Consider the following 25,319-nt stretch of genomic DNA (forward strand, 5'->3'; position numbering starts at 1 on the left):
AGTGAACGGCGGGGCGCAGGCATAGTTCACTGCGTCGGCCAATGTCAGAGTTTGACATGGCGTTGGAGAGTCGGAGACAGTGTCGTGTGTATCACCAGGTGGACGTGTTTACTTATGCCGACGTGACGCAAATTTCGGGATCAGTCGTGGGAGCTATACCGACAGAGCACGCATACTAGCGTTTCTGAATAGGCATTTGAGCGCTGTGTCCACGGGTGTCGTCTTATGCTCATAGAAGGATGTTGGGTCGCTTCAGGTTAATAGTGTTCTGTCGACTTCGGGACAACGCTGGAGTTAAACGCGATGACGCAATTTCCTTCTATTGTTTTTAACCGTTAGTGGTGGTCAATGACCGGCGTGAAGTTTATGATGGCATTGCCAGTCATTTCTATGTTTATCTCTTTGTCGGTATTTGGGTGTGCCCATCGTTTTGTACTGTTGGATTTCAAGCTCCAGCTTTAGCATGTTGTAGTGAAGAGATACCATACCTAATTTATTTTGATTAAGTTATGCTAAATCACCGTTATTTCCTCCTTCGTAAATATAAAGCTTCTTCCTTTTTTCGTGTGATGCTATCTATATTCACCAGCAAATAAGAACATATATTTGCGTCGAAGATACACTGAGTTGGTATACCTCCTAGATGTATGAGTACCCACCGAAATCCAAAAAAAGATGTTTTGACCAGTCATCGACCCATGAGCAATAGACATACGCATTAGACGTTAACATTTCAGTACGACTTTGGGCTGGTTTCTCACTATAAGTGATTGGCTACAACACAAATTGTCATCAAATTAAATCGCTCATATTTCGTATTATAACCAACACACAAACACGAGCGGCACCTGAACATATGCAGCCCAACCTCCGCTGTCAGAACCGGAGCACCAGCAGGACGGCTGGCCTCGGCCTGCGTCAGCCTCGCACCGGGCGTGCGCTGGCACGTGCCAAATCAGCGGCTGACGCAGTGTCAGGGCCGCCGCCTCACCTCTTCTTGTGTGTGGTCGGCAGTTTTTGCTCGTGCCCCCAGAGCCGGCCTGGGGCCTGTCAGCCTGGGGCCGGCTCTGGGGGCGTCAGCTACAGGCGGTGCTCAAGGAGCGCGCGCCCCGGACCGGCTCTGGGGGTCAGCCAACGGCGGTGTTGAAGGAGCGCGCGCCCCAGGCCGGCTTTGAGGGCACGAGCAAACCTTCTACACCGCCTGTGGCTGACGCCCCCGGAGCCGGCCCTGGTGCGCGCGCCCCTTCAGCACCGCCGGTGGCTGACCGATGGCGGCCGAGTTTGGAAACGTATACGGAATGCCTGCTTTCTCCGCCGTCGATGGTTCGTCGCGTCCTCCGACTCGGGTCCGGCCGGGAGTCGTCTCCGCCGTTATGGCTCTTCTCGATGCTTTTCGGACAGGATGGGCGCCTTGGCGGTCTTCGTCCCGCTACATGTCGCTCCTGCGCGCTACGGGATTGCGACTGGCCGGCACCGGATGTAACCAGCTAAACTGCGACACTCTCGCTCCGTACACCGGTGCGGCGGTTGAGGGCGACACCGTTTGTATTTCTGGTGTCAGCGCCTCATAAATTGGTCGATAAACAATTCACAGCATTACGTTCGAAATGCCACAGTATGTTGTATGGAAAATTTCGAACCGTACAAGTAGCCACTTTCCGGTATGTAACCATTTGCGAACCTGCGCTTTGGTAAAACATGTCAATGGAAAACCGCCACACGCAATATCGGTATCCGAGAGCCAAGTCGTTAAGTGGTGCTTTCGCGTTTTCCTAGTCAGCGCGGCCACATCGAAGCGTTCGAGAAGCGGCATCGTTACACATTTAATAAACCTAACTACTGTGTGGCGCATTTGTTGTCTGTTGGTGTACTCCACGTCTGTGAAGATCGAATTTTCTGCCAATTTTTGTTTGAGGAACATTGCAATTTTGTATTCTCGGAAGCCCTAAACTACTTGGTTTGCCCACTTGTTTTGTTTCGCGACTCCCTGGTTCAGGGTCAGTTGGGCAGGTGACGTCAGATAACCGTCCCCACTTGAACAGCTCTCTCGTTAGCGTGCTAGTGTGTGGATTCTGTAACGTATCCCAGTATCGCGATCTGGATTCTCCGACACGATTTTTTTTAAAGGAATGCTCCACGTTTGAAGATGTTGTAGCAAGCATCAGATATGAAACACGCTCGCTTATAATTATCGGTATGCTTTTTAAGTGGAAAAGACTGCTCTCGACAACACAATTCTCTGTTTAGTAAATATACTCTTCAATGCGTCATGGTTTGATTACGTCATCGTACCTTGCCCAGCATTGATTGAAAGCCAGTTGATGGCCGGTATATCTGGAAATCACGCTCACGAGCGCCAGAATGAACGCCTCGACAGTTAAACTTTTATTGGTGGCCGCATGCCCTATGTAATGGCAGGACTTGAATGACGTTATTTTGACGTCATGAATGCCAAGGTGACTTTGAAATACTCCCCCCGATGTACCTTTCCCCACTTTCGTGGGCGTGTAGCTCAGAAACTGGAGGGGCTTAAGTATTAAGAAGGACAGTATTGTGAACTGCACCGAAAGGCCTTCAATATAGCTATTCCAGTTTAAAACCCCATATAAATGTGGAACACCGCCTTTAAGGTGCTGGATGTATGGTACATTTGATGAAGGGTCTAGTGTGAACACAAATTTTGTTATTCATTCTTCCAAGTTGTCTTGAGTGTAGGAACTTTTTTGAATTTTCCAAGATTCTTTCGGGATCCGCTTTCAATTTAAAAAATAAATTATCTGATATCCAAGATGCTATTATGAACATGATGGAGGAGCCGTTTAGGATCGGGAATCCAACTTTCGGACCAACACATCCCTGTCTGCCCACTATCTCGCGTTCGGAAATGCCTCCTCTCGTCGAGTCGAAAAACTCCATGCGACGTTGTCGTTCATGAGGCGCGCAGCCCGCGACGGCACAGTCGAGCGCGGCGGCTGGGCGCCCGCACCCCGCACCCTAACACTGGGCGTCAGACCCCAGCAGCTGACTAATCTCCGCACAAACAGCTTGGTGTGCGCACGGCCGGCCCTGCCTCGGGCCTGGTGCGTGCCGAGGAAGGTGTATCGCGTGTCAGCGACTGGCACTGTCCGCGCGCCACGAGCGCCTCCAAAATCTGCGCCTCCACGCCTGAGCGCCCGGGGCTTCCGTTGTACCGCGCTGAGGGGCTTCACGGCCGGCGTTCGGCGGCTTCTCCTGAACCGGAGGCGCCCCGTGCCATCAGAGTCGTGCCGGATTCATGTGGGTCACCGGGCACGGAGCGCGGTGCAGCGCCGAGCCGTTGTAAGGCGTCACGGTTTCAGAGGAAGGGGTCGCTTCGGTTGAAGACGCTCGTCGCCGCCGGCCAACGCCATCTGGAGATTGCCCACGTGATTTACTTGTGGGTTTGTTCGCGACTGTGCTTTTTTGTGAGAATGTCGTTATGGGGTCGACCGAGCCTACTGTCATTTGTTGCCTGTTGTTCCCTACCGCCAAGTAGATTACCCGTGATCATTGTAAATACCCTCCCGACGTCGCTCGCTAGCACGATCTGTCGTCCCGCCACCCGCTGAAACCCGTTTATATGCCGTGCCGTGCCGTGCCGTGCCGTGCCGTGCCGTGCTGTGCGCTGAGCTGAGCTAAGCTGACGTCTGCCCTCTGTGCCGCCCCCTCAGACGGTGCAGCACGGCTTCCCGAGCAAGCCGTCGGCGCTGGCGTACGACCCTGCGCTCAGCCTGATCGCGGTCGGCACCAAAGCCGGCGTCGTCAACGTGTATCCTTTGACCGCACCGACGCTGCCGCTGGCTGGCTGGCTGGCTGGCTGGCTGGCTGGCTGGTTGGCTGGGGGGAAGGGGGGGGGGGAGAGACTCGCCCGGGCGGGAGGGGACGTGATGCGGCAGCGCGTGAGAGCCTCGGGTAGGTCATCAGGGATGGGTGAAGAAGGGCTTGTCCTGCAAACGGCAGGGCAAGCCCCCGCCATCGAACGCACCTTTCGGTCCACTAGTTGTTATTGCTGCTCTTTTAGACTGGGCGATAGCGGGAACAGCGGATGAGAAAATGAGCTTCAAATTATGTGTCGCTGCGAGGGTATCATTGCGTCGATCAAACAACGTTTCGGTTGAATTTGTCAGACTTGAGCAAGCAATGCAGCATGAGCTTCCTGAGAGGTTGGATTGTGCGGCGTTGTGGGTGCCTCATGCGTGCATGATTTGGGTGGCCAAATTGGTTGCAAAATGGCGCGTGCATTAAGTTTTGAATTTGTGCGAGGTTTGCTGAGGTTATTGCGGTTTTGTAAGTGTGAAGTTTTGGCGTCGTGAAGATTGGAACCGGTAACCTTAATATTTCGGACTCTCAAAGTGAAAAGCTTTCGACCTCGCCAGGATTCGAACCTGGAATCTTCTGATCCGTAGTCAGACGCGTTATCCATTGCGCCACGAGGCCGAGCTGGGCGTCGGTGGTTGAGTGTTGATCTTAAACTAGACAGTGTTGTATAACATGGGTTTCTAGCTAGGCCATCGATCACGGCAATTTTATAAATTCCCAAGACATTTGCCAACGATTTAAGTGACCGATGGCCTAGCCCATGGCCATAAACACAAAGCCGAGTCACTCACCATGAGGTACTGCCTGCGTGATATGGAAGAGAGATGCTAGCCGCGTCATCCACTGCATCCGGGTTCCAGAGCGCGCGCTTGCTAGGCCCGACTGGCGTGGAAAGGTCAGTTCGTATCTAGCCAGCGATGGTCAACGCTTGGCCCAGCGCAACCGTGTCACGGCCTTTGTGATACGCAAAACCGTCCGGAGTCCTGTCCGACGAAAGGACGGAGGCGACATCATCCGTTGAACTGGCGGCAGTTTAGATGGTGGGGTAAAACCGCTTGAGATATGCGCAGCAGTATATTCTTAACAAGCGCACTGAACGAGGATCTACCCATGCGAGTTATGTGGGGTAAAGTATTAATGGTGCGGGGCCCTGGCATATTTAGCATGGACAGCATCACACCGTGGTAAGCCTGGCTATGTTCTTTTCCTCTTCAGTACCATTTTGTGCGGCCAAACATGGAAGTAATCCAAACTAACAAGTAAATGATGTGTGAATTCCGACGCCCCCAGTGGCAGTTATGCGCATGCGCAGCAGTGCATGGAATCACAAAACCCGCGAGGAAAGTGGCGCCCGGTAATGACAGCGGCCGTCTTCCTGGTCGCGCCGTCCTGTTCGTCGCTGTTTGCCGCTCGGCTCCGCTCCGCCGGCTCCGGGTCTTCCCTCTGCCCGTCGCGTGCCGTGCCCTCTTCCTCGGCGGAGTCGCGGCCAGACCGTGCCGCGTGCATGCACGAGGAGACGGGCGGCGGTCGCGTGCGCCCCGCACAGCTGCGCCCCCGCCGGCCGCCTGCCCGCCGCGGCCGGCTCTGGCTTGCGGCGGGGCGCCCAGCGCCGGCTGTGGCTTCGGCCGCGTCACGGCCGAGCTGTCGCTGCCGCCCGCGACGTCGCGTGCCGTGGTCTGGCGCGGTGGTCGGCTTGAATGCTGCGCCTGCCTGCGCGAGCCGGTTCTGACCCGGTTTGAATGGTGGCGGCCGCTGTTGTGTGCTGGAAGCTGTGGATGGCGCTGCTGCCATTGCTGGACGGACGGCGTCGGGGGGACAGGCGGGTGGGATGTGACACGGGCCGCAGGAGGGCGGGCGGTTGGCATGGCGAGGAAATCGCCACCTCGCTGAAACCAACCAAAGCTTCTGCTTCATCTACTTCGTCCGCCTCGGTAATCGTTCGAAACGTCGGAACTTCCCAGGCTTTACACGAGGTGGTGGTGGCTTGATGACATCGCCGGCTTTCCCATCCCAAGCTCGCTTTTAAGCGCGTGTTTACCACGCTCGTGGCCGACCACATTTCTTTCCAACAGAACTGGGAGAATCGAGCGTGGCGGCGGCGCCGGCCACCTCCGCCGGCAACCGTCGTGAGGGAGTCGGCGTGACACGTGCGGCGCCGGCGCTGCCTCGCGGCTGCCGGCTGGGACAGGCCCGCCGCCGGCCGGAGTCCGGCCGCTGGGCGCGCACGGGGCGGCGGCGGAGGAGCGCCGCTCGAGACTGGGCGGCGGCGGCGGCAAGCCTTTCGGGCTGGGCCGCTGGGTGGCGGGCAGCGGCGGCGCGCCCGTGGTCGGCGGTGGGATGGCGAGGTTTCGGCGGAGAGACGGCCGCTCGGGCTGGTCCGGGACGGACTCTTCACTCTGCAGAGCCAGAAGCGCAGCGATGGAACGCCTGCCTCGTGACCCAACGCTCAGCCGGGTGCGGTCTGTATGTTTTCGTCTCCCTGCAACGGTGGGCACAAGATATCGCGAGGCTGGGGACCAATCAGCTGCGCGCGTGGCAGACAAATCGGGGCGTCTCGTGCTCCTTCGGCAGCGCCGCCCGTCTGCCTTGTTTATAAACAGCGTCTGATCCGGCCGGTGCAACTCCCCGGGCGCCTGCTGGCTGCATACCGGGGCCGCTCATCCAGCGAAACATCGCTCGAGCCCACCGTGTCGCCGAGTGGGGTCGACAGCTCCGGCGGCTCTCGCGGCGCGGCGCGGCGCGGCGCGGCGCGGGCGGCGGCTCCGCGGCCGCCGGTGAGCGGTGTGGAGCAGGGTGCCGTCCGCTGCCGACGCCGCCCGCTGCCGGCCCGTCCGCTGCCGGCTGCGGTGGACGGCTGACCGACCTCAGGCGAGCTCGGGAGCGGTCGCTGGCGGATGCAGCAAACTTTCGCACGAGCAATCCCGCTCCCAGCGCCGGGGCGTGGCCGCTCATGAACGCCTGCCATTCTTCCGCCTCGGTGGGGCAGATGTGGCGGGCTGTCACCGTGTAGCTCGGCTCCGCGGCGTTGCATGGGGTCGGTGCTGCTCCGCCCGTCAGGGAAATCAGATGAGCACGGCATTTGTCGGGATCTGGTGTCGTCGCCTGAAGCGGCCGCTGCTCCAGACCTGCAGCAAACAGTAGATGTGGCGGCGCGGCGTTTTTGGCTGTCGTAGCAGCCGTTGAGTGGCCTGTTTTTAGGCATGTTTTTTCGGCGGCGATGTATTTCGAGGTGTTGTTGGGGTGGCGTGAACTTCCGTGTTATTAGATCAAAGCAGCGTGAGCCCCTGAAAAAGTTAGTCGGGCAGATCTCGTCGATGGTAACAAGCAGACACGCATACAGCACGCAACCGGCCACCTGACAAAAAGACCGGTGGTACCGCCGCTGCAGCCAGACGGCTGGCAGACGGACGGGCACACCTGTGTCCGCGCGGCGGAGGGAGGCAGACAGGGAGTCCCGCCGTCGGCCACCGTCTCCTGCGGCAGGGGGGGGGGGAGGGGTCCCTTCGCTGCCCCGCCGCAAGAGGCGGCGAAGGGGCCTCCCGGGGGTCACCTGTGTCCGCTGCATCGGGCCGGGGGAGGGCGACGGAGTCCAGGCTGCCGCCTGTGTCTGTGGCGGGTGAGAAGGGGCGGGCTGCGCCGGTGCCGGTGCCAGTGCCTTCGGCGGCGGCGGCGGCGGCAGGCGGGCCCCGGTGCCGCCTGCCCCGGTCCGTCCGCCCCGTGCCGCTGCGCCGCCCGCCCAACAGGTGGTGGTATCGACCAGCGGCGCCGGCGCCGGCCCGCCAGGAAGCGCTCTCCCGGCAGCGGCGTGAGCTGTATCGCCGGCCGGCGGCAGCGCTGGTGAGGGGGGGGGGGGGGAGGGGGACGGCGGTGGGCGGGGCTCGGTGTCGGGAGGGAGGGGTCCGCGCTGATCGGCAGGACAGGACAGGACAGGACAGGACAGGACAGGACAGGACAGGAAGGCAGGGCAGTACGGGCAGGGCAGGGCAGGATGGGACAGGACGGGACAGGACAGGACAGGGCAGGGCAGTACGGGGCAGGGCAGGGCAGGATGGGACAGGACGGGACAGGACAGGACAGGACAGGACAAGGACAGGGCAGGGCAGGATGGCAGGACGGACAGGACAGGGACAGGACAGGACAGGCAGGGCAGGGCAGGGCAGGGCAGGGCACGGCGGGGCTGGGCAAATCAGGTCAGATCAGATGTGAGAGATGGTGGGAGTTTGCCTGGTCTGGTGTTAGAGTTTGGGTTTGAGGTCCTGAATGGGACGGTCGATGTGTTACGGGGTTGGAGTGAAAGCAGCGAAAGAAATCATATTTTGAAAGCTCCACAGCTTTTAAATTTTACGCCACGTTTCAGATTTCGCACGGAGGCCAGAACTGTGCTTTGGAATCACGCGACAATCGTCATATTAATGTCATCTGGCTACTGTTACGAAGAGCAATGCGCGACTCTCCGCACAAAGCAGTTGGGGAAATTTTCTTGAGCAGAGAAAATCCACCAGAATGCCATTTTCGACACCGAGCGTCGGCACGTACGCCACCTGCACAGAGGCGTACGGCTCGGGTGACGCAAAGCTGCGTCAGATCGAGCCGCTCAGACAGCGTCGGTCAAGCGAGCGGGAGCCCACAGGCAATCACGAGTCCCCGCCGCTCCGACGCTGCGCGGGCGCGCGGCCGGCGGCCCGGGGTCCGGTCATCACGGCGCCCGCGCCGCCCGCCGGCCGAGACCGCGTCGGGCGCGGGCCGGCGGCCCATGGGTCGGAGTCACCACGAGCACCGCGCCGCCTGCAGCCCCCGAGGGCGCGTCGGGCGCGGCCGGCGGCCGGGGTCGGGTCACCCGGCCCACCGCGGCGGCCACGCGCCCGAGGCGCGTCGGGCGCGGCCGGCGGGCCCGGGGTTAGGGTCACCACGGCGCCGCGCCTGCCTGCCGCCCGAGGCGCGTACGGGCGCGGCCGCGGCCCGGGGTCGGGTCACCACGGCCACCGCGGGCGCCCGCCCGCCCGAGGCGTTTCGGGCGCGGCCGGCGGCCCGGGGTCGGGTCACCACGGCAACGCGCCGCCCGAGGCGCGTCGGGCGTGGCCGCCGGCCAGCAGCGGCGGGCTGCAGCGGGACAGGAGCGCTGCCAGATGGAGCGCGGTCCGGCGGTCTGGCCGGCCGCGCTGCCAGACGGGTCAGGCGGCTGTCCCCGTTTGGCGTCCCGCGGCGGCGGCCGCGGAGCGCGTGCGACGGCGAGGCGCTCGCGGGGTGTGCGTAACGCCTTGAGCGGCGCTGGCAGGGCTCCCACACGTCCAAGCGGTGCCGCGGAGTCGCCAGGAGACGGCGACTCGGTGACTTATCGGTAACTTATATATGGGAGTTTGGATCGAATGACTGGTGACGAGACTTAGCCGCTAGCACCCGTCGCTAGGCGCGACCAGACTGCGCAGCTTCATGTGGTCTCCTTCCAGTGAGGCGAACAATGCTCTTTTTAAATAAAGTAAGTGCTTGAAGGACGCCCGGGCGCGATGACGTCGGCGTAATATCTTGCGACAGGATAGCATCTCGCGTCCCCGGTCTGCATGGCATCTTGCAGCACTCGCCAATGCAGTGTTTTCAGAAGAGCGCTGTGAACGACCTGTCATCTGAACGGCTGTGATGCCGGCGGCTGGGCTGCCTCGCCCGCTGCTGAGCGTGCCTCTGATGTGCAAGGGCGGCGGTGGTCGGGTCGGGTCGGTTAGAGCTGTCAGAACCGGGATCAGCTGACGCAGATAGGCTGTGGCCAGAACTCACGAGGGGCAGATGCGGAAATAAGGTTTAAATATAAGTAAATTATCTTATAAAATAATATAAAATTATAAATAAATAAGAAATAAGGCTCTTTCTTGCGTCTTTCCAGACGTTGCGCGTTCAGCGATGTTTTCGACACTGATTGATGGAAAGCCTGCGACGTTTTCCAGCTTTGCGAACCCTTAGCAAAGTTTTGAAATGAGTTTGCGCCAAGCCCTCAGCAAGTTTTCTCGGCGCCGCCGGTCCGGCACTACTCGTTTCCGATACGAGCGCCGCTGATGTGTGCCGGTGGATTAACACTTCGCTGAAACGGCGGCGGGTGAATCTAGATAACGGCGTCGCTCACAGCGCGTAATCCTGCTGTTTTGTTCCTCTGAGAGCCGGCTGGCAGCGTGCCTTCTCACGCTCGTAGTCGGGAGAGGCGGCGACGTAGACGTCTGTAGTAGACCCCCGCTGGCACGGGTGTCCCGCCCCCCCCCCCCCCCTGAGGCGGCCGTCGGCGCCCCGCACCGCCGCCGGTACGTGACCCCTGCGGTCGGTTGGGTTCGGATCGGGCCACCGCTGCCCGCGCCCGTCCTCGAGACCCCGCGTTAAGGTGCGCCGTCGCGGTGGCGCGACCGCCGGCTCCACGCGCACCTGGCCGGGCCGACGGCGGAGGCGGGCGGCGCGGCTGGTGAGGGTAGCGGCCGAGCCAGGCGGGGCTTTGTTGTCTGAAGGCGATGACGATGTGACCCGGAAGCGTGGTCAGTGGCGGGCGACGGTCGGCGGCCGTGGGGCGGCTCGGCGCGCAGTTTGAATCGGGCGGCCGTTCAGGCTTGTGTGTGAACACGGCTGATAATGCACGGCCGTATCGGTCGCCAGACGGATAGCGAAAGCCGGCGCTCCGCGCAAATACCTCCACCGCCTCCGCGCCCACGTGTCGTTACCGACTGCCGTCCCCTCCCCCTAACGGGCGGTACCCCGCCCCGCCCCATCGGCCCTGTGTCATCTGCGGCCTTTGGCTTTCTGGTCCGTTTTTTTTAGGGCGGTATTGCCAAGCGGTGTGGCCGCCGGCTTTTGTAGCGCCGAACGGCCGCCGCCGTCACCGCCGTCGCTGGCACCTGTTGCCCGTTGTGGTGCGGTCATGCAGAACCGTACGCGTCGCTGTCAATGAGAGCGGCGCGGCCCGACCGGCGAGCGCCCCCCCCCCCCCCCCCCACCCCCGTGCCACGCATGCATAATCCATGGCGCCGGCGCAGCGGTGAAAGGCGGCGGCGCTTGGCTGGGACGCCGCCGCGCCCACCGGCCCAGCCGCCTGCCCAGGTAGTTCTGCTGGCGGCCGGCAGAGCACAGCCGGCGTGCGGGCTGGGATTGTGTGGGCACCTCCGTTACGCTGATGCGACAGGCGCTCCAAACGCGGGCTTTACGAGCTTTATAGCCGGCGGGCACTGGCTGCGCATGATTCTGCATCGACGGCAGTTGGCGTAACTGCCGCGTTGATTACGCTCATTAGCCTTGTATGGTCACTACTCCCGCCCTGTCCGCCAAATCGTTTGGTCAATACTGCCGGCCATAGGCCCTGCGATCCACTGCATGGGCCTGCGGTACCGTGAATAGACGGAGGGGGAGGGGGGGGGGGGGGGCTGCCGTTGACGTGTGGGCTCGTGTCAGAGCCCGCGCACACCCTGGTCCCGCCGCCGGGAGGGGCTGGCCGAGATCGGCCGTCTGCGATGTGAATCAGACGCGGCAGGACCGCTTGCCGCAGCTGCAGCCGACTCGCGTCGGTCTGCTCAGCCTGGAAAGCAGCGGCGAGGGGACCCAGGATTGGGCTGCCTCCCCCGTCTCTCCGCTCAGCCTGGGAAGCAGCGGCGAGTGGACCAGGATCGGACTGCCTCTCCCGTCTCTCCGATCAGCTTGGAAAGCAGCGGCGAGGGGACCCAGAATTGGGCCGCCTCTCCCGTCTCTCCGCTCAGCCTGGAAAGCCGCGAGTGGGCCCAGGATCGGGCTGCCTCTCCCGTCTCTCCGCTGCGGCTCTGCCGCGAGCCAGTGATGCCATCCCTAACACGGCATCACGTAGTCTGCGGCACCCCACCCCGTCGCTGGCCTGGTCGTCAGCACGGCAGCGGGCGGTGAAACGGTCCGCACCTGGCTGGCTGGCGGGATAAACAATACGCAAAACCAGCGCATCCTGGACGAGCGCTGACGTTACTGAAGCGCGTGTGCTCTGCGGCGGTGACCTGACCAGGGGACCGCCTGACCTGATCAGGGACCGTCCGACCTGACCAGGTGACCGCCTGACCTGACCATGGGACCGTCTGACCTGGCCAGTTGACCGTCTGACCTGACCAGGAGACCGCCTGACCTGACCAGGAGACCGTCTGGCCTGACCAGGTGACCGCCTGACCTGACCAGGGACCGCCTGACCTGACCAGGGACCGTCTGACCTGACTACAGGACCGTCTGACCCGACCAATTGACCATCTGGCCCGACCGGGGACCGCCGCGCCGTCCCGCCGTCCGCACCGGGAGCCGCTCCGGCAGGGTCTGGCCGACGTGAACGTTGGCCCACTCAGCAACTGTCTGGCTCAGCAGCTGTCCGGCTCAGCAGCTGTCTGGCTCAGCAACTGTCTGGATCAGCAACTGTCTGCCTCAACAGCTATCTGACTCAGCAGCTGTCTGGCTCAGCAGCTGTCCGGCTCAGCAGCCGTCTGGCTCAGCAGCTGCTGGCTCAGCAACTGTCTGGCTCAGCAGCTGTCTGGATCAGCAACCGTCTGTCTCAACAACTATCTGACTCAGCAGCTGTCTGGCTCAGCAGCTGTCCGGGTCAGCGGCTGTCTGGCTCAGCGACACTCTGGCTCAGCAGTTGTCTGGCTCAGCAGCCGTCCGGCTCAGCAGATCTTTGACCCAGCGGCTGTCGGGTTGACCTGACGTTGGGTCAGTGCGCTAAGTGAAACAGCGCCGCACGACCGGGCCGGCTCCACCCGCTTAGCCGGGTCAGCTGCGGCCCGCCGACCCTGGGCCCGGCTCAACTCCCGAACTCGACGAAACATCCGCCCGGCAACCAGCGCGAACGCTGATCGATGCTAAGAGCTTGTGGGCTTGTGGCTGGTGGTTGGTGCCAAAAAAACAAACGCAAACAAAAAAAAGAAGCGAAAACAGTGAGGAAATAGGCGGCGGCGTGTGAACCGGCTAGCTTTATTGCACCCGCTCGCCCGGTATTGCATCGCCAACGCCGTCGGCTCGCGCGAAGGCCGCAATTTCGATGCATATGGCTGCTGCGTTTCAATCTCCGGCGCGGTGGCGATACGGCGTGACTAAGCACGCTCCATCCCGTGGCGGTGCACCCTCCCCACTACAGCCGGCCGGCCTCGCGCGGGGCCGCCGCCGTCACACCTGTCCGTCAGCGCGGGCGGCGAGGGGGCTGACACGTCGCCGCCGGCGGCCTATTTCTGCCCGGCGTTTACCGGGCTGGTCAACAGGAACGGCACCGGTAAACCACTCGACGCCCCGGCGGCCCCGGCGGCGGCGGCGGCGGAACACGACGCTCGCCCCGCTCCTGCGGCCCCGGGAGGGAAGGGGAGGGGGATGAGGGAGGGGCGGCTGGCCGTGACCGCAGCGGCAGCCGGCCGTCAGTCCCGGCCGCGCAGGCCGAGGCTGGGCAGCGCGGCATCTGTCTCGGGGTGACTCACACATGTCACGGGGGAGGCGGTGTAAGGAGAGGCAGGGGCGCGCAGCGGGCGAGTCTATCACAGGGCGGGGCTCTCTCGAACCGGCGGGGGATTCCCGGTGCACTGTTTCTGAACCGTTCGCCGCACCGGGAAGGATGCTTTTGTTCAGCTCTCTTACAGTTCGTTCTTTTCTCGGCTGCCGAAGTGCGAGACGGCCGTGCTTTCGATGCGGGCTGTGGATGGCTGTTTTCGATGATGGCTGTGGATGGCTGCTTTCGATGATGGCTGTGGGTGGCTGTTTTCGATGATGGCTGTGGATGGCTGCTTTCGATGATGGCTGTGGATGGCTGTTTTCGATGATGGCTGTTTTTTCAATGCCGAATTAATTCGAAGCGTTTTCGCGGCACGGATTTGGAAGAGGTCAAATTTTTGAGCGCCGCAGCTTTGAAATTTGCGTGCCGTGATGTGTTTATGTGATGGTGACATGCTATTGGCAGGATGACAGAAGTTGTCCAGGCAGAGCCGCCGTTCTATCGTAGGCCGCCAAACTTCAAGCTACTCGGCCTCTGCGTCTGAAGCTTTCATTCGATTGCATTCTAAGGCACTGCAGTCGGAACCCTGAACGATTTCCAAGAGCAACTTAAGTAAGGTTAGATAAGCACAGTTTTAGAGGTCTTGAGAAAGAACTGGCCGGTCCCCACCAGATAGCTGGGGAGGACGTGCTCCCTCGTGCACCGCGCAAGGGCCCTTGGGTCGTCCCTGAGAATCTCGGAGGTCGGGAGGTTACCGTGCAGGGGTCATGGCTCGTCCCGGGGATCCCAGAGGCCAGGGGGTCAACGCGCGGGAGTCGTGGGTCGTTTTCGAGGATCGCAGAGGGCAGGAGGTCACTGCGCGGGAGTCGCGGGTCATCCTCGTGACTGCAGAGGTCGGGTCACTGCGCAGGAGCCGTGGGTCGTCACTGAGGATTCCAAAGGTCAGGAGGTCATTTCGCGCGGGAGCCGTTGATGGTCCACGGGGCCTCAGAGGGCAGGAAGTTGCCGCACAGAAGTCGGCCTCCCGGCATGCAGCAGACCTGGCCCTTCTACGTGACCCAAACTTTGGAATGAAGTTGGCTGGTTTGGCGGTGTAATTTGACAGCTCAGGTGGGGCTGTATGTCGTGTCTCCTCCGGCGCGCGCTTCAGAAGGGCGGGCGTGGCCGCGCTCCACATGGGACCGTGTTTCCGTCGCGCGGTCATCTCCGGGAAGCCAAAACTATCGTGACACTGAGGATTGATTGATTGATCATGATCCTAGCTGGATTGATTGGCCTTAGCTGGATCTCAGCGAATCAAAAATTACCCGAGTATTGGCGTTCGGTTCGGCGCTGTGTCTGGAGCTAATCCGACGCTCGGACAAACACTGATTGGTGATATGGCGGGGTGACACGAGCAGCAGGTACACCCATTCAATCCTGGTCTATTTGTGCGCTCCTAATGAAATGGCACTGGTGTCAGTGACAGCGACGATTTTCGGGACTTGATCCGGAACCAAGCATATCGTAGGTCAGCCGGTCGCATGCGCCAAAGTTTGGGGCAGCGGTTGGGGCTGCCTCTGCCTCCGGTGTTCGCGAACCCCAACCAGTGCAGTGGCGTTCCGAATCGCTCCTAGGCGCTCACGCTCGCCGGCGTCCGACTTTCCTGCATTCCCGGGAGCTGGTCCCGGTGGGAAAACGCCGGATAAAAGGTCGGAGGCATCAGTGGTGCTCTGTGCTGCCTGTCACGTGGGAGGCTGCCAGATTACGAGCCTTTGTATCCAGGAGTTAGCCAGCGCATTGCCGCCTGCGCCTCGACAGTACCAACTCACTCGTCGTTGTATGCGAGGACTTTTTAGTTGTATCCGGGTTTGCCAGCTCACGACTTGCTGCGGTTTTGTCGCCTTTAGCTTTGCAATAATACCTCTTGTTTATAAGAGCTGGCCACGCCTACGTTTTGTTCTGGTGGGCCGCTCGTCGTCTTACCGTCTTCCGTGCGCAGAGATTGCCACTTCACCACCTGTTGCCCAGCCAGGCGGGGCGTCTGCCGGCCATGTGGGTTCTCATGACGTCATGCTTCCGGCGCTGCCCCGGTCGGCGGGGGGGGGGGGGGCAGGGCCTCTCTCCGGTCGGCATGTCGGGGTGTTGAGCTCCACCTGCGGGGTTCCCCTCCCGTCCCCTGTCCCCATCCCCGCAGCTCAGCCTGACGCGAGACCCGGCCGCGTACGTCTGGAGGAAACGGTGCGATGTGGGGCCTGTCTGACCGTGCTCAGCCCGTCGGGGCAGGCGGGGGCCTCCGGGACCGCCTGACGCGGCCGTGACGCGGCTAAGCAAAGCGTGACTGTGTCGCCGTAGCGGCGCGCTTCCACCGCGGGGTCGGTAACTGAGCGGCACGGCCGCGGTCCGCCGGCCGGTGTCGGTGACGAGCGCCGCCGAGGCAGTGGGTGACGGGTGACTGCGGTCCGGTGACCCTGGGGCGAGGCCCCGCCCTGAGCCGGTATCGGTGACGAGGGCCGCCGAGGCGGTCGGTGACGGGTGACCTGCGGTCCGGTGACCCTGGGGCGAGGCCCCGCCCTGAGCCGGTGTCGGTGACGAGCGCCGCCGGGGCGGTCGGTGACGGGCGACTGCGGTTCGGTGACCCTGGGGCGAGGCTATCGGCGGGGCTCGGGTCGTGTCGACGTGCCGCCCGGCTCCCCGGCACGTCTGTTTATTACTCTCACGAGATCCGTCGCCCGCCGCGGCACAGCTGCATACTCAGGAAGGAATTGTTAATTAATAATTAGTCACTGTTGCGCTCGCACGCTTCCTCAGGTAGTACTGAGCTGTGCGCAGTCACTAGCTGATTCACGACGCCATTCATCGGTGCGCTCGATAAGCCATGCTGTCCCGAGGGGGATAATGCAACACGTTAGGCGTTTGTGACATGCGGCATGCGACCGACAGTCAGGCATTGAACAGTCAGTGTACGCCACTGACCATGCAGCGCGTCTCGGCAGGAAGCGTCGGCTACCTGTCACCCATCCCGGCGCGTGTCCGGCGTGTTGTCATTCGCGTTTACGGCGACCGCTTCCGCCACGGCTTTTCCGCACGCTGTGCTGTCTTTTGATTATCTGTCGCGGCCGGGAGTCGCGGCGGCTCTGGAGCTGTTGTCTGAGCCTTTTAGCCAGCTATTCTGGCTCTGTGTCGTAGGGGCCGCGGATGGCTAGCTGCGGGGGTCGTCCGTGGTGAGTGGCGCTTTGGCTCCGTTCGTGTTTGGACCAGATGGTAGATATAATGCAGACTTGTTTTGTCACTGGGCGATTTTTTGGCGGGGGTCGTTAAGGCCTGCCTCGGCGTTTTAAGCAGCTCGTAATCTATTGTTCCAGCAAGGCCACGGAGTTGGAGGTGGCGGTGGCCGGAGCTAACCCCACGTGGCGATTATTTGGCGTAACCCTACGACAGGATAACACATTGATCCAGGAAGCTCGGAACGGCCCTCAGGCCATCCTCTCCCCGATTGTGGGTGACTCCCTGCGCTGTCGTGTCCCACCCCCGCACCCCTCCCCCACACCCGTCCCGCGCGTGTGGCGCGCGGCGGCGACCTGCCGCGGCCGGCCATCTGTCTGGCCCGAGGATCGGGGTCAGTGTTGCCATGCCCGGGCCCAACGGCCGGCGGCGCCGGCCAACAGTAACACGTCTGCGACGGCTCCGCCGCCCGCCGGCTCACGTGGGAGGGGTCGGCGCAGGGCACGTGTACCGGCACCGGCACCGGCACGTGGGCTCCTCGTGGCGAAGGCCCTGGCGCTCGTGGCGCTGCTTGTTTAGAGTGGCTTGGTCATGGATTTTGGTGTGGTTTGGCGGTCGCGGAGACCGGTTTGTGACTCGGTCGCGGGAAGCCAGTTTGTGACTCGATAGGGAGTCATCCTTGACTTACCCTCAGGATACGTGCTTGACTGACACGCTGACACGCTTGACACGCGCACACGTCTGCGCGTGTCGGCACATGCCAGTGACCCTCTATTCGGATTCGTCTTCTGGTCTTCTGACCGTAGCCTGTCGTGACTCCCAAACGCTTCCCGTAATTTGAAAGATTAGCTGCATGCTCTCAAGTCTGTGTGGCGCCGTGGAGCCAGCCTGTACACATCGGCCGCTCCGGTTCTGTGATGGCCGGTGGAGAAAGACCTGTTCGTCCATTGGCGGCCGCCTCGTAAAGGATCGAGAGCCCGCATCTGACAAGGTCACCGGGGTGTCGGGAGATTATGGGCAGCTGGTGGCTGGCTGCAGTAGTGGGCATCTCCGCAGCTGGAGGTGCCTCGCCGAGCGGGGGCACGTGCTGAGGGGGTGCGACGTCTTATGGGCAGCTACTGCCGCTCCACTGTTGGCTGATTTCGCCGTCGCCCGAGGAATGCGGTGTGGCATCAACGAAGGAGGGGAGGGGAGTGGGAGGAGGGAAGCGAAGAAGAGGGAGAGAGAGGGAGAGGCGGCTGCTGGTGAAAGGATATGAATGACGCCGCTGATCGCCTCCTGATTGGTCGGCAAATTTCGTTCTTCCTCTGCCTCCGCGTGATGCAAGGGAGAGTAGCGTTGCTTCATTTAAATCACTGCTGACTGACTGCCAGTGCCGGCTAGTTAGTTAACATTTGCCGTCGGTAGCCACATGACCGCCTCGTCACGTGTATCTTTCTGTCGCTTTTATCGTGGTCCGGGGTGTTGGACTGGCAAAGTGGGACCTCGGACTGGCACTTCGTTGAGTCAGTCGCTGGTCGGCGATGTATCATCGTCTAGGAATCGCTGGATGTGGATGGTATGCCACCCGGACGGCCTGTCTGGGAACACCCCGCTGACATCCCGTGCCTGAACGAGCGCTGCATTATCTGCTTGATGTGTAGGGTCTGGCGTGTTGTCCGAAGTTGTAGCGCGCCTGGCTTCATTAGTTTCCAGACTGCAGTCATGAAGCCGCTGATCCGGGCGACACCCATCGAACCCATAGGCCGCAGCCGCAGCCGCAGCAGCAGCATACCCCAGCGCAGTACGCCGCTGAGACGAGATTCCATCTCCGTGGAACGTGTGCGGCTCTCAAACCAAGCGCGGCCGGCCCGCGCGGCCACCTTCGTCCGGTCACATTTGAGAACCGTCCGTCGCCGCATCGTCTTCCGCGGCCGGGCGGCGGCCGCCTGGCGGCGACGGCGCGAACCAGGCCGTGACGGCGCCGGTCGCCGGCCCGGCCGTGACGTGATGGATTTGCACGGCGACCGACGCCGGCCGCAGGTGCGTGACGCGCCGCAGTCGTCATCCGCGGCTGCTGTCTCGGCGGGGCCCGGCTCGGTGTCCGGAGCCGAGCCGACGGGATCCGGCTCGGTGTCTGGAGCCGACGGGATCCGGCTGCGCGGCTCGGCTGCCCGCGGCGACGGAGCGCGCCAGGTTATCGTCGCGGTATGGGCGGAACGTGCCCCGCCGAGCCCGGTCATCGACTTGACGGCGGCCCGCGTGGCGAGCAGCCGCGCGCCGGGGGCTGGCCTGTACGACACCCTGCTACTGACATGTGATGTCGCTTCTCCTGATGCGTCACGCACGGCCGCAGGCACACCGCGTCAGCTTCTTCCATTAGATCTCCGGTGCGTCCCTGACGGCGTCAGTTCGTTCTCTGTCTGTTCGTTTTTCAGTGGTCGGGATCTGCCTGCAGATCCTGTTCCGCAGAGTTATAAAACGATAGCGTGTTACGGGAGTGGAAAATTGGTAACTCGTCCGTGGTCCGATAGAGATAATTCATGATCTGCTGCCGTGACTCGGTGAACATAACTCACGGCTGAACAGCCGATGCAACGGATAGCTAAGCCGGTCGCTCCTGCGCTACATCCTCTATGGGTACTTAACTCGGACGATTGCTAGTTACCACCGCCGTAAATCACCACAGCGCTCGTGTTTTGGACGATTGCAGGTCGTCGTCGCATTAAAACGGGCGTACATTTGGAGATGAGAGCCGGCCGGTGACAATCAGACGGTTCCTGTCCGAACAGCACGCCCCCCCCCCCCTGACTGACGTCAGCGAGCGGCCCGTGTGGCGGCCGTGTCCTTGTGACCGCCGGCCCCCGCCGGCACACTCATACCGGCGTTGGGTCGGTGCCGGGCGCCTGACAGGGACAGCGGCGCGCCGCCCCTTCGACGTCCTCCGGACCGGAGAGCCTGCGAGACACGAGCCGATGTGGCGCGCGCGCGCCGACCGGCGCCGACCTGACCCGAGCTGACGTCAGCAGCGCGGCGGCGCCGCCTGCGTGGCGACGCGGCGCGGCCGCGGCAGCCCGGCTGACAGCGACATGTCGGGCGGCGCACGGCCGGCGGCCGAAAATGGCCGACCGCCGACCGGCGCCGGTGGCCGGCGGCGCAGCCGGGCCTCGCCGCGGCCGCCGCAGCCGCCGCCGCTGGCCACCGCCGCTCGAAATATCCGCCGATTGAGCAGGCCGGCGCCGGCGGCGGCCGCGGCACGCTCGCCGCCTCGAAACGCGGAGGTCAGGGGCACGGGACTGACGAGCTATTAGAGCTGGTTTGGTCGGTTGTGCGGTTTGGTGCGGCTGGTTTCGTTCTCAGCTCTGAGGTGTACGGTGGCAGCTGCGCCGTATGGCGTTTGTACCGCTGAAAGGGCTGGCGAATCGCAGCGGTTTTGCGCAATGCCAAGGAGCATTGCAACGCTCTGACCAGAGCATCTCTGCGTGGTTGCCTAAAATCAGAGGGCCGTTGTTGGCCTTGGCACCCGTCGAATGCCGGACCCTCCCTCATGCCGGTAGAGCGCCACGGCCTAGACCGTGCGTAGTGCGGGAGCTGCCAGCGTAACGCCACTTTACGGCGCAGCGCGCCTCGGTACGCTGGTGGTTCGCCAGCCAGACAGCCAGGCGCTTGGACAGCGCACCTGCGCCGGCTGCCGCTGCCGGGGTTTGTTTGCGGCGTCTTCGGTTACAAGTGGGTCCGCTTCACCGACGCGTCGGCTGCTGTTCGCGGTCTGGTGTGTGTTTGTCGAGGCGTGGGAGCCACCACAGAGCCTGCGCCCCACACCCGGGTGAGATGCGATGCTCACCGTGCGTCCTGAGGAGCGGCCCTCGGGAATGTCCGGGACGGGCCTTCCCGAGGAGCCGCACTCCTGAGGAGCTGCACTCTTGAGGACCTGCTGTACTGAGGAGCGGCAGCTGTCCAGGACGGGGCCTTCCCAGAGGCTACACTCCTGAGGGATTGCTTTCGTGAGGAGCAGCCGTCCTGGGGAGCTGCAGTCCTCACGGGCTGCCTTTGCGAGGAGCTGGTCTCTTTAACTTTGCTCTAGTGGTGAACTGTGCTCTACTGAGAAGTGTCTCTGGGGCGACGCCTGCCCGGGACTGTGCCGTGCTGTGGACTGCGTCCCCGGAGTAGCTGCCCTCGTGAGGAGCTGCGGCCCCGACGAGCCGTTCCTGGGTTCCGTTACCTGCCTGGCACGGCAGCCGTCTGGAGGGCCCCCCTCCCCCACGTGAGCGCTCCTGGGAGCAGTACCTGCCCGGCACGGCAGCCGTCCGGAGGAGCCCCCCCCCCCCCCACGGGAGGGCTCCTGGGAGCGGTACCTGCCCGGCACGGCAGCCGTCTGGAGGGCCCCCCTCCCCCACGTGAGCGCTCCTGGGAGCGGTACCTTTCCGGCACGGCAGCCGTCCGGAGGAGCCCCCCCCCCCCACGGGAGCGCTCCTGGGAGCGGTACCTGCCCGGCACGGCAGCCGTCCGGAGGAGCCCCCCCCCCCCCCCCCCCACGGGAGGGCTCCTGGGAGCAGTACCTGCCCGGCACGGCAGCCGTCCGGAGGAGCCCCCCCCCCCCCCACGGGAGCGCTCCTGGGAGCGGTACCTGCCCGGCACGGCAGCCGTCCGGAGGAGCCCCCCCCCCACGGGAGCGCTCCTGGGAGCGGTACCTGCCCGGCACGGCAGCCGTCGCCGCTATATCGGCTCCGTCCGCCGCGGCTCGGTAAACAGTGACGTCAGCGCCGGTGACATCACCGCCGGCGGTATAAAACTGTTCGGCGGGGCACGGGGCGCGCCTCAGGCCGTCTCCGCGCCCCGGCTCCCCTCCCGCGCTTCCTGCCCCACTTCTCAGTGTGCCCCTGATGCAACCCAATATAAACAGGACGGCGAGCGGTGCGGAGTGGCGGCGGTCCGGGCTGCGAACGCCGACCCCGTCGCCGTGGCGGGGAGGCGCGGGCGGGACGGGAGGCGGGTCTCCGCTCGACGCGGTGGCGCCGCGGAATCTTCCGCCGCCGTGGTCGGTTAGCATTGCAGACTCAGAGCGATGTATGGGGCGCAGCGGAATCCTCCCACCGCCCTGGTCGGTCCGGATTGCAGACTCGGAGCGATGCATGGGGCGCCGCGGAATCCTCCCGCCGCCCTGGTCGGTCAGGATTGCAGACTCGGAGCGGTGCATGGGGCGCCGCGGAATCCTCCCACCGCCCTGGTGGGTTAGGATTGCAGTCTCAGAGCGATGCATGGGGCGTGGTCTGTGAATATTGGACATCGACGGCCGCTCCGATAGCGCGGTTGGTTAGAGCGCCTGCCTGCCGATTTACTCGTGCCCGTCGGGATGAGCGCGAGTTGCTGCAGACGCTGGCTATTTCCCCCTGATTGGGATGATGTGAGGCTGTTGGCAGCGACCGCACTAAAGGTCAGGAGACGTCAGGGAGCAGCACGAGCCGCGCCGAGCATCGCGGCAGCTTAAGCTTTCGCCGCAAAAATACGCCGCTCACCCGGAATTTCGCGGTTGGATGGTGGGGTCAGCGCGCACGCGACAAGAACTGCCCGGCGTGGGCGCTGCTTTCAGAAATCTATCCAATCAAAAGCTTCGGACTCAACCCTCCAAACAGCTGCTCCCAGAAATTTATCCAACCAAAAGCTTCGGACTCAACCCTCCAAACAGCGTCGGCCATCAGCTGAGCCGCCGTCCGCATCGACGGCGAGCCGGCTGTCCGTCCAGACGGCCGGCGTTTGGACGGCTGTCTGGACGGCCGTCCGTCCAGACTGCTGTCGGATCCGTCACCCGGCCGGCCGGCAGCACGCCGCGTTAGACAGAGACGGCCGTGGCGACGCGTCTGTCTCTGGGCCGATCGATTCGCCAGCTGTTGCGCAGAAAGCTGGTGACGACGCCGTGCAGGACTGCGTATCGGGTGGCGAGACAGGTGTGGTGCGTCCGGCTGAATCTGGCAGCACAGCAGGTAGATGTTACGCGAGACCTGTGCTTCCAAACACTAAAGCTGCATTTCTTTGGAGGATGAAGCGGAATATGATTCCGAACAAAAAACAAAATAAACAAAAACAAACAAACAAACAAACAACAAGGCAATTAAGGAACGTCGTATGTATACCGGCATCTTCCTATGATCATGATCATGCAAGCGACTGATAGGCCAGGCAAGTGTTCTGCACTTTGATTGTGTTCGAGCAGCACCAATGAAATCGCAGGCCCTCGATAACCAGCTCGCACCTGAACACTTAATATCAATGGAAGCTCCGCCCGTGCTTGGCTCCAAAGTAGATATTCTCAGCTGTAGATGTGAAAGCGCCGCCTTCCGTCTGACAGCGCCCGCATGCTGGGCGCTGCGTAGATGGGTATCCAGTGACAAATGAACTGCTTCACAATTCCCACCCCTTCCCCTGAGATCCTCCCCTTCGTCCTTGGGGTAATCGCTCCTCCCCGGTTAGGAACGCCTGCCCTTTATGGATGTTGTATTTTTGTGAAGACATCAGCAGCAGCATCGAGCACACGTAGGGAGCGATGATCTGGATGCTAGCTGGGAGTGGATGGTGGCGGGACTGGCAGTCGACTGTGAGCCGCACGTGACTTCCTTGACGCAGCACCTCACAGATACGGCCAGCCGGGCGTGGAGTTCTACGGCCAGCACAAGAACACCGACTCGGCCGTCCGCCAGATCGTCTTCCTCCCCAACCAGGTGAGACGCGCCGCCATGGCAGGTATTGGTTGCGAACGGGGCCGACCAGGAGGCGTGGAAGGCTTGTGTATGCGCCAGACCGTGTTGTGAATTTTTCGTCCGATTTCTCGTGTTGGCGTGGAAGCGCACGCGGTGTTTTGAATAGAACGGGAGCGTGGAGTCTGCGCCGCCGATTCCGGAAATGAACCGCCGCGTGCAATCGTTAGACGACGCATCAGCCTTCAGCGTGAGCCCGGCAGAGTGTGGGTATGACAACAGGCGGGCAGCGTCTCCAGCGGTCCGCGGCCTGGGTGGGAGGGGCTGGCGGTCCTCCGTGACCGGTTGTGGGCTCGCCAGCGTGATCCGCCAGTCGGCCGATGATGTCCATGTTTGCTGACTGCGGTGTTGTGGTGCGGCCAGCGGCGGCCGCAGGCCTGGTCTAAGCACAGCGTGTACCGCCCCCTGGTGCAAGTGAGTCGAGCTGGTCCCTGCTGCGGTCGCCTGTCGCGCCCTCTCACCTGACCGTGACCTGGTCGAGACCCCGGCGGCTCGCGCTGAACTCCCGGCACCTCACCCGCCTCGCCCTCTGACCCGACCCGCGTGCAGTGCAGTGCAGTGCAGTGCAGTGCAGTGCAGTGTGCAGTACTGAGTAGCGCTGCCCGGCCAGGCCGAGACGAGGCCGCCGCTGCCCCGGGGTCCGGCCGCGGCGTAAGCGCGCCGGCGGGCTGCTCGCGGTGGCGCAGATCCGTCATGTTTGGCATGTGGTCTCCTCAGCAGGAGCCCCGCGGTGGTGCCCTCGTAAGGGGGATAGCCGATGTCTGGTGCTCTCGAAAGGGGGATAGCTGATGTCTGGTGCTCTCAAAAGGGGGATAGCCGATGTTTGGTGCTCTCGGAAGGGGGATGGCCGATGTGTGGTGCTCTCGTCAGGGGATAGCCTGTACCCGCCGGGCGTCTGGCGGTGAACTGTGATCAGGATTACGGGGACACGCTACGCCTAAGCACACACGGGACGTGTAAGGCTCGGGGTCCCTTCCGACCCTCCGGGAGTCTCACAGACCGGCAGCGCGGTCGGTGTTCGGTGTAGCCCTGCTCCCGCCGCCGGGTCACCAGGGGTCACCAGAGGTCACCAGAGGTCGCCTGTCCATCGTAGGCTGGGGGGGGGGGGGGGAGCTGAGTTACGTGACCGGGTGGGCGCCCCCACGACAAGAGGCCTGGGTGGGGCCCGGCGCGCCACATCTCGATCGACCGGCCTGACCTTTGGTGACCCCGGTGTTGACGTTTGTAGTTCTAGTAATCTAACAACTAAGCTGTGCTGTTGCAGTGCCGTAGGAAAGTTGATTTATGCCCTTGCTCGTGCAAGTGCAGTACCCTTGTTTTGTATTCCCATTAATGTGTACCTGGCCAAGTGTGATTAACAAGTCTTACCTGTTTTGAAACCTTGCAAGAACTGTTTTGTGCGCTGCCAGTCGTCCGCTATGTATTGGTGGGACTATGTACAGACGCCGTCCGTAACGCCTCACCGCGGCACCGTACTCGCAGGGCCGCCTGGTGACCCACTGTGACGACAATTCGCTGCACCTATGGGAGATCAACTTCAAGGCGGGCGCCTCCGCCATGGAGGAGGTGCGCTCGCTCACCATGGAGGGCAAGTGAGTACACCCGGACAGGCGCCGGGCGGCAGGGCGCCGCTACGTCCGTGTCCGGACCCGGGTCCGGGTTCGTGTCCGGGTCCGGGTCCGGGTCCGGGCCCGGGTCTGGACCTGTGTCCGTATCCAGGTCTGGGTCTGGACCCGTGTCCGTGTCCAGGTCTGGGTCCGGACCCGGGTCCGGGTTCGTGTCTGGGTCCGGGTCCGGGCCCGGGTCTGGACCCGTGTCCGTATCCAGGTCTGGGTCCGGACCCGGGTCCGTGTCCGTGTCCGTGTCCGGATCCGGATCCGGATCCGGGTCCAGCTGCACTCTGCAGTGTGCCGCCCGGGCTGGTGGTCCCCGCGGCCACCCTCCGGGGTCTAGTCGAGTCCGTCGAGTCGAATCGAGTCGAGCCGATTCTAGCCGAGTCTATTTGAGTTGAGTTGATTTAAGTGGAGTCGAGTCGATTCGAGTTGAATCGAGTCGAGTTGGGTAGAGTTGATTTAAGCTGAGTTGGATCAAGTCGACTGGAG

The 25,319-nt window shown here is 62.7% G+C and overlaps 1 protein-coding gene and 1 non-coding gene across 2 annotated transcripts in view; one reads left to right on the plus strand and one right to left on the minus strand.

Annotated features, from left to right (window-relative positions):
- Positions 1–25,319, plus strand: part of l(2)gl (LLGL domain-containing protein l(2)gl) — a 62,959-nt gene that overhangs the window by 12,631 nt on the left and 25,009 nt on the right. Inside the window, exons 3-6 of the mRNA XM_037238245.1 lie at positions 3,690–3,787; positions 23,097–23,181; positions 23,581–23,631; positions 24,700–24,809. Coding sequence (XP_037094140.1) covers positions 3,690–3,787; positions 23,097–23,181; positions 23,581–23,631; positions 24,700–24,809 — 344 coding nt within the window. The remainder of the gene's footprint in view (positions 1–3,689; positions 3,788–23,096; positions 23,182–23,580; positions 23,632–24,699; positions 24,810–25,319) is intronic.
- On the minus strand, positions 4,383–4,455 carry TRNAR-ACG (transfer RNA arginine (anticodon ACG)). The gene has a single exon. It is a non-coding gene; the product is annotated as a tRNA-Arg (tRNA).

The sequence above is a fragment of the Pollicipes pollicipes genome, unplaced genomic scaffold (assembly GCF_011947565.3).
Source record: "Pollicipes pollicipes isolate AB1234 unplaced genomic scaffold, Ppol_2.1 Scaffold_7262;HRSCAF=8765_pilon_pilon_pilon, whole genome shotgun sequence".
In the NCBI taxonomy this organism is placed as follows: Eukaryota; Metazoa; Arthropoda; class Thecostraca; order Pollicipedomorpha; family Pollicipedidae; genus Pollicipes; species Pollicipes pollicipes.